Source organism: Homalodisca vitripennis, chromosome 1 (assembly GCF_021130785.1).
Source record: "Homalodisca vitripennis isolate AUS2020 chromosome 1, UT_GWSS_2.1, whole genome shotgun sequence".
NCBI classification, from domain to species: Eukaryota; Metazoa; Arthropoda; class Insecta; order Hemiptera; family Cicadellidae; genus Homalodisca; species Homalodisca vitripennis.
Genome location: NC_060207.1, coordinates 56,810,833 through 56,826,207, shown reverse-complemented (window position 1 = coordinate 56,826,207; position 15,375 = coordinate 56,810,833). Strand labels below are relative to the sequence as shown.

The 15,375-nt window shown below is 37.7% G+C and overlaps 1 protein-coding gene across 1 annotated transcript in view; it reads left to right on the top strand.

Moving 5' to 3' along the window:
- Positions 1–1,491: 1,491 nt before the first annotated feature.
- Positions 1,492–15,375, top strand: part of LOC124362002 (U6 snRNA-associated Sm-like protein LSm2) — a 34,884-nt gene continuing 21,000 nt past the window's right edge. The window contains exon 1 of the mRNA XM_046816139.1: positions 1,492–1,712. Within this exon, the coding sequence (XP_046672095.1) occupies positions 1,710–1,712 (3 nt within the window). The 5' untranslated portion in view covers positions 1,492–1,709. The remainder of the gene's footprint in view (positions 1,713–15,375) is intronic.

The following is a 15,375-nucleotide window of genomic DNA, read 5'->3' as shown; positions in this document are numbered from 1 at the left end:
TTGGTCCTGCCGGACCAGGAAGCAAGTTTTTTGAGGCTATTTCCACAATTCTTTGGATTCCATTAATGTGTTTAATATTACGGTATTTCTCTCCTGTCTTCAATCGATTTCAAACTAATCACTAAGGGCTGATAAATACTTCCGTTCTGTAGAAGTGCAGTCCAGGTAATGGACACCTCGGGTAGGTCGATCTATAATTCAGCAAGTTTATTAGGGGATCTCTTTTGAGAAGAACGCTCTCCCCTTCATTAGTTGGAAATATTAGCTTAATAGGACGAATCCGTTGACCACTTTTTCAAATCCTGAAGAAAGAGAGATTAGAGAGAGACGCTAAATTTAAGATGTTCGTAAACTTTAGTTAACATTATTAAATCATGTTCTTTTTTCTCTGCAGATGTTGCTCGGGATTTTTCAGGAATGTTATAGAGGATAACATTTTGTACTCTTCAATCGATCATTAAATTCAGAGAATAGTTCTTCTTCAGGCAGATGGGAAGCGTCATTGTTCAGTTCCTGGATATCTTTTTCGGCCTTAGAAATACTAGCCTCGGTGGCAGACAGTTGAGGTTCAAGTTCTACCAGCTTTACAATTACAGGTAGAGCTTGAATTGTTGTTTTCATTTGAGAAATGCCATCAATGACTGTCTGCAAGTCTCTCATAGTTGGTAGATCTTTAAAATGATCTAGATTTAATTTATTATTAAATTAATTTGTCTGCTTAATAGATGATTAGGCGATATATCATCTGATTCGCAGTCAGCGCGACGCATTGCCCCACATGTTTTAAGCATATGTCGATTAATTAGAATTTTATGCAGATCGTACAAACCCATCTATTACACAGAATTGCCTTGTTCGAATTTGCAACCGTTTTAACGCAACAGGGACAGACTTCCTTAGAGTAAGGCATGATAGGAGTCTTTTACAAGACTGCCAATAAATTGTAATGGTATATTAAGAAAAGAATGCATTATAGATAAAATACACTAATATTTATTACTATGTCAAATTAAAGTTAATTCTCTAATCTAGTTAGTGGTATTACAGAAATACTGCACTGAAAACAAATTTTCTCTAAAATGTTAATAACTTCTACTTGAATATGTTTGAAACAACACATTTCAAAAATATTTTGAAATATGAAATAAAAAAAGGGATAATGAACAGAAACATACTTCTTCAACACATCATGACTCCTACAAGAGTTTCCCTATATTCTAGCTATGTAATATACTTCGATCGATTGTGCTTAAGATGATGTAATTGAATAATCCTCTTATTAAAATAAGTATTGGTAAGTATTATTCTGAAATATAAATTTTAAATTTAATATATATTTTGTACCAATCTTGGCAATATCAATAATAGTTTGTAACAAAAAATTTCCTACTGAAAACAATTCGGTGATATAGACTTTCGGCAGACTGATGGTCGGTCTATTTGCCTTAACTGGAAAGTCAATCGTCTTTACAAAGTGTACAGATGGTTTTTTTAATGATCTTCCTTGAATGTGTTTGAGACGTTTTCTAAATTGTCGTTTGAATTACGTATTTTTGTTTGTTAACAACGGAGTGAGGTTAGTCCTCGGTATACAGTTTCAATTTATTATTTTATGAATTTATCCGAACTGTTCATCGAGATTTAAGAAGCAAAGTGAAGTGAAGCTTTGCATATTATAAGTGTTAATTGAAAAATCATTTTTTCTCATAATGGTAAGTACAGTACCATCTAATATAGGATATATTCAGGATTCTCAACCGGCTTCTTGTTAAAATATCAATTTATTAAATATGTCTTATGAAGGAATTGATAGGCTAGATCTAGGCTACTAACTACAAAACTATTAAGTAGTTACTGTTGAGATGTAAACAATAAACAAAATGGGTAGACTTTAATAAGCGGCTTACACTCCTACACTCCTTATTCAATTGCTATTATCAAATGGATTGGTTGTTTTTATCCAAAAGATAATTCGATATTACAATTTATTTAACTTATCATATGATTACAACTTATTAATTATAGTAATTTTAATGTAAACAATAAACAACAATAAGTAACTAATAGGTAATTCTGAGCAATTACTTGGTCAACCCCAAACTTTTTCATATTTTACTACGGTCATAAGGATGTTCTCAGAAAGCAAGAAACATATCATTCAAGCCTGCTAGGCCGTCCTACAGGTTGCCGAGCGATAAGAAGGTTCAAAGTCCACGCGATAACAGTGGCTTGCGGGAGACGCGCAGAAGGCCAATTGTGACAGTACCGTTATGGCTAGTGGTTCCTCCGATAATCCTTTTTTATGTGACGGGTGTGAGAACATGTTACATAGTTTCACGGTTTCAAGTGATGATCAGGAAAAGTTAAAACTTTTTTGTACGAACACTGCGTTTTGAAACGCACCAAAGTTTGCCCTCTAGAATTTGATATTTTACTGATAGGTACTACTATCTCGAGGGATGTTTTTCTTTCGTTGACATCAGCGCGGACTTCACCAAAAGTGCTGCTGAAGCCCGCGCTGATGGCCGGAGGCACTCGTCTCAACTTGATAACAACCAATTAATTTGTAACTCGAAATTTAAGAAAAACATTGTTCATTTGGATCAAAATTCTGCTCATTTCAGTATTATTTTTCATTTACGTTTACTTTCCGGGGCCTAAATTATGTTTCTTTAATTTCACATACATCTCTAGATTATCGTAGTAAAATATGAAAAAGTTTATGGTTGACCAAGTTATTGCTCAGAATTACCAACTAATATTTTAAGACTTTGAAAATGGCGATGAGGAAAATATGTAAGATATTTCTGACAAGAGACGAGATTTCTTTAAGTAGGATAGCTTCAACATGAGGGTTTGGCTCCTGGTAACACATGGGGAGAATTCTTTCCTTCATTTCACAAAAGCGGTTACTTATTGATATGAAGCTAGGCGAGTTACAAATATTCTAGGGTTTCTTTGACATTTAAGTCTAGGCAATAGTTTGTTTTGTAGTTTTTTGGAATGTTTTTGTAAAATTTGCGTATTTAAAATTGTTAATGTACAAGATTCTTCTTGTTACGATAATTTATTATAACTCTTATTATGTACGATTTTTACTTACATTGAAGTTTGATAATATATCAAGTTGTTCATTAATATCGGTACTTTGGGATTATACCGACCACACCCAGACATGAATCGTTATTTGACATTTTGCTTCTACTGATTACTAGATTAGCGTAGAACAATATTTCGTCAATATAAAACAGGAATGTATTGACGAAATATGATTACCGAAGGTGCTGCCGAAGCCCGCGCTGATGTCAAGGAAAGAAAAACATCCCTCGAGATAGTACCTATCAGTAAATATCAAATTCTAGAGGGGCTGATCAGAAATATAAATTGAATTGTAATGGAAAGGCAATTATGTACAGTGCAAATCATGTGATGCCACGCGGCCTGCCGTAATCAGGATTCTCGAGAAAGATAAGATAACAGCGACAAAAATACCGATCACAATACCTGGAAATGCTTGTAAGTTTGTAATTTTGCAATTAAAGAGTTGTTTTTTCGTTCTATCATGTCTATTTCTATAAATTTATATTTTTGTGTTCTTCATACTGGTGTGGTCGGTATAATCCCAAAGTACCCTTCATTTCACAAAAGCGGTTACTTATTGATATGAAGCTAGGCGAGTTACAAATATTCTAGGGTTTCTTTGACATTTAAGTCTAGGCAATAGTTTGTTTTGTAGTTTTTTGGAATGTTTTTGTAAAATTTGCGTATTTAAAATTGTTAATGTACAAGATTCTTCTTGTTACGATAATTTATTATAACTCTTATTGTGTACGATTTTTACTTACATTGAAGTTTGATAATATATCAAGTTGTTCATTAATATCAATCGAATAACGAGTATAGGCTGCTTATTAAAGTCTCCCCACTAGCTTCCTCTTGAACAAAACAGTACAAAGATTTAACCCATTGGCGACGTATGATGTATATTACCTGTCATCATGTATATACAGCGCGTAGACTAGTGACGGACAGTGTCCGTCATGAATTTTGGGGTTTGTTCAATCGATATAATTTTTGGTTATTTGTATGGTTATTCCGTTCACCAACAAGCTATCGATAGTTGAATCGTATTATTCAGTATATAACATCCGAATACAAGAAGCTGAATGCGTAACTGAACGTAAACACTGAATACCGTAACTGTTTACAAACAAACGGCGATAAGTTATTTGTAATTTTATTTTATTTAAATTTATTTGTAAATATATACAACACATGTATTCCACAAAAAAAACTTTTTACAGATAAGTTATACCACCATAACTGAAAAAAATAACATTAAACTTTTTTTAAACTAAAAAAACTCAGTCCTGTGTTGTCACAATAAAGTTAAAATCTCAGTCTCCAATGGGTTAATGGGTGGAAATGAATAACAAGGATTATAAAGGAAGATAAAATGTGGAACTACTTTTCTCGTGTAGAGTAATCATTGTTTGAGGGGCATCACATAGTTTTGTGACTGCAGTATATTAACCCTTTAAGTGTCATGAAAAATTAGACCTGATCTTTGATAAAGTTACAATTTTTTTTAAATATTCCAATGTGTAAAGTTAAATTTATTTTCGTTTCTGTATGTCAAAATAGAGTTATTTAACGGTAAATACAATTTGTTTAGCCTTTTTTAGATTACCTAGGATAATTTTTAACTTTTGAAAATATCGTAGAATAGCAGTGTAGTTGTCACTAATATTTTTATAATTTATTCAGTAAGTATGGGAATGAAACACAGTTTTATAGATAAACGTATACTATATTACAAACCAATAAAAGTAGAAAAATACAAAAGTAGACAAAGAGTGTTTATGGTGGTGGCGGGTTGTCACAACTGACATCCCGCGCGTCTCCCGCAAGCCACTGTTATCGCGTGGACTTTGAACCTTCTTATCGCTCGTCAACCTGTAGGACAACCTTGCAGGGCTTGAATTATGTTTCTTGCTTTGTGATAACATCCTTTTGACCGTAGTAAAATATTAAAAAGTTTGGGGTTGACCAAGTAATTGCTCAGAATTACCAAATCTTCAAATTCCAAATCGTCTGGATTCGCCATTCACACGAATAATGGTAAAAAACACTAAATAAATACTGAAAACTGCTGTATTTAATATGAATAATTTACTTTAAAAAGAATAAGACACAACAGAAAATTAGCAATAACCGAAATACATATGCGTGTACCGGACGCTTCTCACTAACAACTGGCTAGATGCCTTGACGGCAATTTGCTGCAGTGGCACTGTCTCCGTGGAACTGTCAAAATCAGTGGCCTGTTTGTATTGTGTTGGGTTATTATATGAATTGTACATTCATTAATTTATTCTTGTACAATATCGAAGTTTCCTAATATATCGAATCGCAATCGAATAACGAGTGTAGGCCGCTTATTAAAACCACCACGTTATCTCTTGTGTTATTAAAAAATACATTACTAACAACATTGAACGAAATAAAAAATAAATACAAAAATATTGGAATCCTTGCCTTAAATATTAGTTTGAAAATTATTACTAATTGTTATTATTTAATTACCTTGTAAATTTTCTGTTGGCGCCATATCATGATCGAGACTCAATGTATTTAGTAATAGTCGAAGGGTACAATTCCCATTAAATCATCTTCACCACTGTCACTAGCATCAACGATAGTTTCCTTGTCTTCATCACTTTCCTAGTCTCACAACAATTTGTTCTGTCATTTCGGCGATTTATCATTCGAGTTCCATATAAGTCTGTTTGACTGCTAGCATATGATCATACCTTTTCCTCCAATCTTCTTTAGTGATTGAATCTCATGTTTCCTTCACTAAATTTTCCATTTATATTAAATGTCACATTTTTCTTTGCTGCTTTTTCTTTAAGTAGGATGGAAATAAGTTTGGTTGGATTGAATCTGGATGGTAGGGCAGCAGACGCAAAACTGTGTCCACATAAATTTTGGGAAACATTCAATCACATTTTAAACACTTTGTAGGTGGGCTTTTATAAGTTTATACAACTCAGGTTTGTATATCATACATGAGTGAGCATTATTAGGCTCGGAAAGCCATTTGACCATTTCAGCCTTTCTACTTGAACTTGTTGGTGCAGGATCTTATTTTTTGTTGTGATAAGGGGTGTTATCTATTACAATAACAGAATTATCTTTCAGATTATTGATTAATTTTGTTTTTACCCATTCTTTGTAATTTTTATAATTTATGTCATTGAGTTAGTCTCCTGACTTCTTTCCTGATTTGAAAGTAAGCACAGCATTATTGACAAATCCATCTTCCCCACCTGCGTGAACTATTATAAGACGTTGTCCTCTACTTAAAGGTGTCTTCAGTTCTGAAGTACTACCATTGTTTTGGTGTGTGTAAAGTGAACATATGTTCGTACACTATCAGCCTTGTACACTATCAGCCTTTTTTCATCTCTGTATTCAGATAAACTCCTTAAATATTTTATCCATAATTCACGGATGTTTAAACTTTCAGTTAAGATGTTTCTGTTGTTGGTAGATTTCTTCCAGCAAAATCATAACTTCTGTAATATTTTTGTAAGTCTTCACTTATTCCTTTAAAATCAATTTTCTCTTTTGTTACGTACAATAAGGATTTCAATGTAGACCATTCTCCATGCTGTCGATAAAAAAGATTTATAATACACTTTTAATACACTTACGTTTTCTTACCTTGTTTGGCGTGGGAGAAGTACCCACTGGACTTTGTTTATCCTCCTTTAGATTATGTCTTAGCGTGCTTTCTGAAATTCTAGTTGCTTGAATGACACGCTGTTGAACCTTTTTCAAATTAGTAGATGTGTTAGTTTCTGCTTCTATTTTCATAAAGCGGTAAACATTGGCAATTACTCCACGCATTTAGCTGTGTTTAACCTTTGTACCTCCTATTTTGTTGTTCACTTTACCTTCCATTACAAACTTTTTACAATAAAAACGCAATAAGCGCAAAACAATGAATACACACACGTGAATTTGCACAAGCTAATGTTTTTAGGTCGGTACGTACACAAGGCTGCAGACCGATGTTCACAATACACAAATCGACAATAGCCGCTCCATTCCGCCACCACTTTATTGCGCCCCTTGCCTTCTGCGCATCTTGAGGCCTCCGGTCATGCTATAACTGATGCACAATACATTATAGGTATTTTTAATTCTAGTATAAAACGTAATAATGTTATAGTGAATAAAAAAAAATTTGAGTCTATTTGTATTTATAAAATATTACAAATGAAACAGTATAACATTTATTTACTTTTTATTATTTTGAAGGATAAACGTATCTGACACAAATAAAACTTGTACATAACCATTATACTTGCTGCCATTAGAGATGGGCAGTGGACTACAGTATAATAAGCGACCACCAACACAATATAATTATGATTATCGATTTTAAATATCGATACTATCGAATATGACATTTGACCTACAGATAATCATTGCCAGCTTTCTTTATTTGGACTAGTGACGTCATTACCAGCTGTTGCTAGTGACGTCATTACCAGGTGTTGTTATTTCGTCTGTAGGAGAAGGCTAGTGACAATGACAGGCACAATGGCGATGAATATGCAGATATAGGCTCAAAATAATTTTTTAAACACTGACTAATGTTTTAAATGGTTACAAGATAATGACCTTGCTCCTTTAAATCTGAATTGTCCAGTTTGTATTGACGAGATGAAAACTAGAATTAAAGGTGAAAATCACAAGGAAAGTAAGAACAAACATGACGTATCTTAAAACGATCTTGAGAAGACTTTTTTTTAACATTCTAAATTTGGTAATTATGGATATAATGAAAAATCGTGTACTATTTTAGATAAAATCAAACAAACTATGCCTTTTAATTATTAATTAATGTACTTTTGATGGCATCAGTACCTGCAAAAGTGCCATTTCAGATTGGCTACAGTAATCGTAAGTACTACGCTGCTGAAACGTTGTTTAAATATAGTTTAGTTATTTTATGCAATCTGAAACAAATACATTTATTTTACATTTCAAAGTATAGCTTCACCATAATATGATTTTAAAAGCATAAAACTTAATTCAGTCTGCTCAAAATTAAATCAAAGTAAACTCGTGTTTGGAAATACATTAAAATTAAAATTATGTGTTTGGTTCAATAACCAAGTCAATACTAATGGCGGCAAGAACAGTGACTACGTGTCTTCTTTGTTTCACAAGCAATCATGTTCATCTTTGAAAATACATAAGGTAATCAAATGTTATTGTTTTGTTGTAATTATATATTCTATTTTAATTTGTAAATTATATTAATATTTATACGTTAATTCCTAAGATTGAAAACAAGCAAAACCATATTGTTCTTTGAAATATCTATTACTTTATTTGGTCCGACATTTTGTTTTTAGTGTCTTGACAGTTTGCTTTCAGTGGTTTTCATAGTCATGAATATTGATGATTCGAATCATTCGATAATCATCATCCAATTGTGTTGGTGGTGGCCGCTTATTATACTGCAGCCAGGCAGTATTAGTGTTTTCCTCTTCTTTTTCGATGGAGTGGCCTATTACCATGCACTTAAGCCTCAAGAGCCTTTTGCGCACCCTGGAAGCACACCATGAGCAGTTCCACAAACCGCTGAAAACAACCTATCAGGTCCTCCGGGGGAAATTCACCACCCTTTTCCAAACTACCAAAGATGGCATACTGCTCCCTTGCTATTGTAGGGACAATCAAAGGGCAAGTTTTCAGCAGTTTCATCCTGCTCATCACACTTTTCTACAGAGCGGATCCTCCTGAAGGATGCCAACTCTGTGAAGATGCTTCCTCAGGTGACCATGTCCCATGATCAGACCTATAACCAAGAAGACATCGATCTACTTTTTTTTTTTTTTGCTTTTTTTTTTTGCTTTGGGATATTGGGGTGGATTCATAGATCCTCACACGTCAACCTGAGCTTATTGTGTGCCCCTTTGATGTTAGAGGGGTAAGCCTATCTTTGTGCCCTTAATTAGGCTAAGAAGCTTTTCCCCGATACTAGCATCTGGTTCGTGTCGCCTGGTTGTTTATCACCGAAAAGAGCCCTTCTCCTTGCTCCCCAGTCTCTCACAGTCCAGTATTATGTGTTTTGCAGTCTCTTCAGACTTATTGCAGAGTCTACACCTCCGAGTCCTCATTTCGTAAACCTAGAGTGTTTAGGTGTTTCCTGAAGTGGCCGTGTCCAGTGATCAAGGCAATCACTTGCTTAACCCGATCCCTGCCCAGCCCCATCAGCCATCTGGTGAAGCCGGAGCTAGAATCGGCAAGCAGTCTTTTGCCGAGTGCTTGTCCTTGGTGACTCTGCCACCGCAAGCGGTGTGTCTTCCTGGACCATTTGTTTATACTTTGGTAAGCGGCTGACTTGCTTATACCACAACTCGGTTCTGGACCGGGTGTATGGCATGCTTGCTCCACTTTTGGCAAGCCTGTCGGCGCATTCGTTGCCACCTATGCCTGTGTGGCCCGGTACCCAACCAAGACGCACACAGTTGCGTGATCCAAGCTTGCAGAGAGTGTTAAAGCACTCCCACACAAGCCTGGATCCAATGCTGTTGGAGTCAAGAGCTTTAAGAGCTGCCTGACTGTCTGACATTATACAGATGTTCATTCCCTGGTACCCTCTGGTGAGGCCTAGGTTGGCACAGGCTAGGATACCATAGATTTCGGCTTGAAATATGGAGCAGTTCCGACCCAAACTGCCGCAAAGTTCTAGGGGATTGACTAAACACTCCATAATCCAGTTCTACCCTTAATAAGCGAGCCATCCGTGTACCAGACAAAGCTCTTTCTTATTGTTGGGATGTTATCTTGCGATTTTCCACTCATCTCTGGAGTAGAAGTCAACAGAGAATGGCTTATTGAATACGAACTCCGTTCTCATTATGTCGGAGACCATTTCGAGAATAGCGCTTGGGTTTTACAGCTTCAGTGATGGCGCCATGGCTCGTGTTAGACGCGCCATTCCTCCACAAGCCAGCAACCATCAGCCGATAAGCTGACTTACGCGCTTCAGCTTTTATTATGGACATCAAGAGGTAGAAGTCCTAAAGCCACCTCGAGGGTCGCTGAGGGACTGCTCCTGAATGCTCCGGTTACAAAGGATTGTGCCAAGCCTTTGTAAGCTTTCAAGCTTGGCTTTGGCAGTTACCTGATTCACCTTTGTCCACCAGACTAATGAACCATAAGTGATTTGAGGCCTTACAACTGCTTTTGTAGAGCCATAGTGCTATATGGGGTTTTTACGCCCCATGAGATTCCTGCAAGTCTCCTGGACGTCATGAGCGCCCACTTTTGCTTTGTGCAGGGGTATTATTAAGATGATCATTCCACGTAAGCTTATGGTCTAGAGTCAGTCCTAAATATTTGACTGTCTTTGACCACTCAAGCTGAGTGGATGCGAGTTTCAGCCTAGAAAGAGACTCTAGGGTCTTTTTCCTAGTGAATGGTACAACTACTGTCTTAGAGGGATTTACTTTCAGTCCCTCTCCCTGACACCAGTTGTGTACATGTTGAAGGTTGGTATTCATGATATCAACAACAACATTTTGTATATTTTCCCTGTACCATAAGGACTATGTCGTCTGCATATCCTTGGACATAGATTTCCATTGTTAGTAAGGTCCTCAAGTAGACCATCTACTACTAGATTCCACAGTAGAGGTGACAGGATGCCTCCTTGAGGACATCCCCTTGTGGGTGCGATCACAAGCGATTCTTCATTGAGATCGGCCCTGATCCGTCTGGAGCACAGCATGGCCCTAAGCCACCGGCACAGGGCTGGCTCGAGGCCACGTCGCTATGCTCCACTTACCATTTGCAGTGAATTTGGCATTGTCAAAAGCTCCTTCAATGTCTATGAAGGTGCACAATGCCAATTCCTTGGCGGACAGGCTATCCTCAATCCTACTGACTAGTTGGTGCAGTGCTGATTCACAGGATTTGCCTTGCTGGTATGCATGTTGGTTGGCGATGAAGGGGAGTGTCTGAGAGAACTCCCTTTCTCAGGTGCCTCTCCACCAGTCTTTTCTAATGTTTTCAGTAGAAACGAAGATAAACTGATGGGACGAAAAGATTTAGGGACTTAGTGAGAAAAGGTCAGACGCCACTCTGGAGAAGGTGACTGTAGTACCCATTTTGCTCATTCCCATACCCGGATGCAACCTCCACCTTCTCTTATGTTCAGCACGAACCTATTTCGAGACAGTCCCAAAGGATTCACGCCTTGGAATACCCCAGAACGGTTGAAAGGCCTGTCATAATTGAAGCTGATCCCCGGTTGGCCAGGGCATCAGCTCTTTCATTCCCAGGGATCTCCTCATGACCAGGAACCCAACAAACAGTCACATTGTTGATTCTGGCAAGGGAAAAACAACTTTATAGCAATCCTAGACAAGTTTGGATTTTGAACACACAAGAGTCTAGCGCTATCAGTGCTGCCTGACTATCTGTGAAAACATTGATCGTCTTACTCCTATAAAACACAGACAAAGATTTCTCACGAGCACATTCCATAATAGTTGCGACCTGCGCCTGAAAAACTGTAGGATAAGGACCTATAGAGACCATCTACTCCTTGCATGATCTCATCCCCACAATTCCAGCACTTGTGCCGCTTTTTGTTTTAGAGTCGTCTGTAAACCATTCAAGCTCCACTGGTGGAAGAGGTTTTCTTCCCCTCCGACCAATCGTCTCTAGGAGTTATTACAATCCTAAAGGGTTTTTTCAGAGGAAATTTTTTTTGGCATCTGATCAGAGTCTGATCAGAGATCATATTATGCAGATCATCACCCTGAATCAGGATGCTAATTGTACAGTGCCTATCGCTGCAGCCCAACCAGAGTCCTGCTTGCTGAAGGCAATAGCCCGAATGACAATGTCCAGGGGGGGCGAGGTTGAGGCAACAATCTAGAGCTGCAACCGGTGCACTACGAAAAAAGCCCCAGTGATAGCAAGGCAAGCCATTCTGTTGGATGCCACTCAGACAAGCTACTGCTATCTTGGCCTCCATTTTTGGTCACCAGACGACAGCCCCATACATTAGTGCAGGTCTGACTATGGAAACATGAGGCCAGTACAAAAGCCTTGGCTTAAATCCCCAAGACCCACCTATCATGCGTCTGCATTGAATTAAAGACCATTTCCCCTTGGCGATAACCCTTTCTAGATGAGGTCCCCAGTTTAGGACCCTATCACGCCCAGGTACTTAACCTCGCACTTCAATTCAATGGAAGAACTTCTGAGTATAAATGGACCAATACCCTGCAATTGACGACTCCTGGTAAAGGCAACCAAAGCAGCCTTAGTAGGGTTGACAGTAAGGCCACCCCTTCATACCAGTTTCCCACCTTGTTTAGGGCAACATTGGTCAGTTCCGTGACTGTTGTGTTGAACTTGCCACTCACAAGAATCACAATATCATCTACGTTCCCCTGTGCAAAGACACTACTACTGTTCAAAGACATTAGCAGGTCGTCCACAAATAGGTTCCGCAGGAGAGGAGAAAAGAGGCCTCCCTGTGGACAGCCCCTCGTAGTCCTTGCACTGACACTTGCTCCCACCCTGTCTGTGAGTAAGGCCCTTATCCAGTCACATATTTGACCATCAATACCACGTCTGGAGACCGCATTGATAATTGTCTGATTGCCTGTATTGTCAAAAGCTCCTTTGATGTCTAAAAAGACAACTATGGCTACCTCTTTGGCTGCCAGCATCTTCTCAATCCTGCATACTGAGTCGCGTGATCTTCCTGGAGTGTAGGCATGCTGATTTGGATGTAGAGGTAGCTCCAAAAGAGATCCCTCTCAAACAAACCTAGCAACCATCTTCTCCATGGTTTTGAGAAGAAAGGAGGACAGACATATCAGCCTGAAAGACTAAGGTCGATCCATGCTAAACCTCCCCTGCTTCGTTATAAACACTACTCTGGACACTCTCCAGGACAGTGAAATGTACCTGAGGGCCACGGAAGCCCTGAACAGTCTGAACAGCAGGGGAAGGAGAATATCCAGTCCCCGCTGCAAACAAACCGGTCTCTCCCTGTCTTCCCCAGGAGCTTTATAGGGACTAAAAGAATTAATGGCCCACTCGATCCTTCTGAAGCTTATGACACGGTGCGCCAGACTCTATTGCAAATGAGTGGCGCGCCCCGTAGGTCTCCCTTTACTGCTGAATGGTTGATCATTATCATGAACAATATTGTCCGGAAAGTGTGTTCCCATCATAACTTTTAGAACTCTCTCTGGTTCAGTAATATACCTTGATTGTCATTGACCACCAAGCGTTTCTGAAGCCTTGCACAGCCCTGCACACTATTGATGTCAGTGCAGAGTTTCTTCCAGGCTAATCTCTTAGCCGTACAGTTCCACATAATTCCATTCTTCAAGTCAGTGCCAAAAAATATTTGTGATTACTCAGATGGATGCGCTGTAAAATATAAAAATAAGAAAAACTTTATTAACTGATGCTATCATAAGCAAGATTTTGTTGCAGAGGCAGAGTGGTATTTTTCTGCTGCCACCTATGGAAAAATACCATATGATGGAGTTTGAGACTCAATTAACCCTGGAGAGGGTGCGTCACTGATCCACATGTACTAGGTCGCGTGGTGTACAAAAGACCGCACTATGTATTGCTGTCTTTAAATCATTATAATTGATTAAATACTGCTTTATATACAATTCTTATTGATTAAAAGGATTTGGGAATAGAATAATTTTACTGCAAATGTGTTCAACTGTAAAAAATATAATTTAATATTTTTATATACTACAACAAAATTGTTTTAATAAAAGTTTTTAGTATAAATGAGGAGATATAAAGTGTAGCTTTAAATGAACATTTCTACAAAACAAAATATGTAATTTAAAAAGAAAGTATATTGAAACAAAAATACAATTTTTTTAACAAAATATAAAAACCTAATAACCAACCGTAGGGTTTAATAATTGAATATCAAATCAAATAAAAAATAAAAAAAACTTACAAACTGCTACGGTAAACAATTTTTTGCTCAAACTTTTTACTCTCTTCACTCATCATCGTCTTATCACTGACATCCCCTTCTGCAGCGGCACATGTAACACAAGCAAAGGATGTGTGTTCCCGGCAGATGAAGCGTTGACATTGAGGGCACCTCGTGCGACTCTTTCGGTTTTTGGCTCTTTCACAAAGAACACACGCCTTCCAGTTTCACGCTGATCTTCTTCGGGCTGGTTGGCCACACAGTTGCTGGATCCTTTTCCGTAGTAACACAGGCAGTCATGGCATTCCTGCCCTTTTTATCATTTGAGGGTTACATAGATCTTTTCCCAGAGATTTTATGAAGTTTCTTCTGTCACCTGCGTCCTCAACGTTACTCCGCAATATCACAAAACTGTTGATGCAAGATATGTTCAGCATGGAGAAGAACACAGTCAATGGCCATCGGTTGCTTTTTCTGGAAACAGAGTAGGCTGCTTTCATTTGATCCATGGTGTCAACCCCTCCTTTGCATTTGTTGTAGCTGGTTAACATAATCGGTTTCAGTCTCAGCTCAGCTGTCTTACAGTTCAGTGGTCTTTCTTGTTTTAACCTCAAAGTTTAAGTCATGTCTCTTTGCTCATCTTGTGGAGATGAATTACCACCCGATAATGACTATGTTAAATGTGCTGTTAGTAGTTGTAAGTTACATTACAATTGTGCGGGAGTTGCTGAAAAATCGTGGCGACAGATGGGTAATGTTCGCCGTGATGTCTACTGTTGTGTTTTATGTAGGAATTTGAAGAAGGATTCTGGGAGCATTTCAAGTGGTACTTTTACAACTGATTTGCAGGAACATTCAAATGTAAGTAAACAAAATATTCCAGAGAACTTTTTTCAGGATCTAGAGAAAAAAATTGAAAACATTGTCCAGCAGTACTATTGAAAAGCATTTGAAATCCATTGGTGATAAATTTAATGAATTTGTAAATATCTGTTGACTTTTGTTCTAAAAAAATTGATGACTTTGTGGAAAAATTAGAGTTTGTTGAAAATCGGATGAATGAAATTGAAAAACAAAACAACGACTTAGTAGCTAAAAACTTAAAGTTGGAAAAAGAAGTCGAACAAATAAAAATTCAGTTTGAGGAGTTACAGCAGTATGGGCGGGAACAGCAACATCCAGATAGATGGTGTGCCTGAGTTACCAGGTGAAAATGTTTTGAACCTGGTAAATAATATGGCAATTGCTATCGATGAAAACTATAATTTTGAATCATGACATCCAGGCCGCACACAGACTGCCATCAAAAAATACACAAAAGCCTCGCCCCTATTGTTGTTCAATTTAGT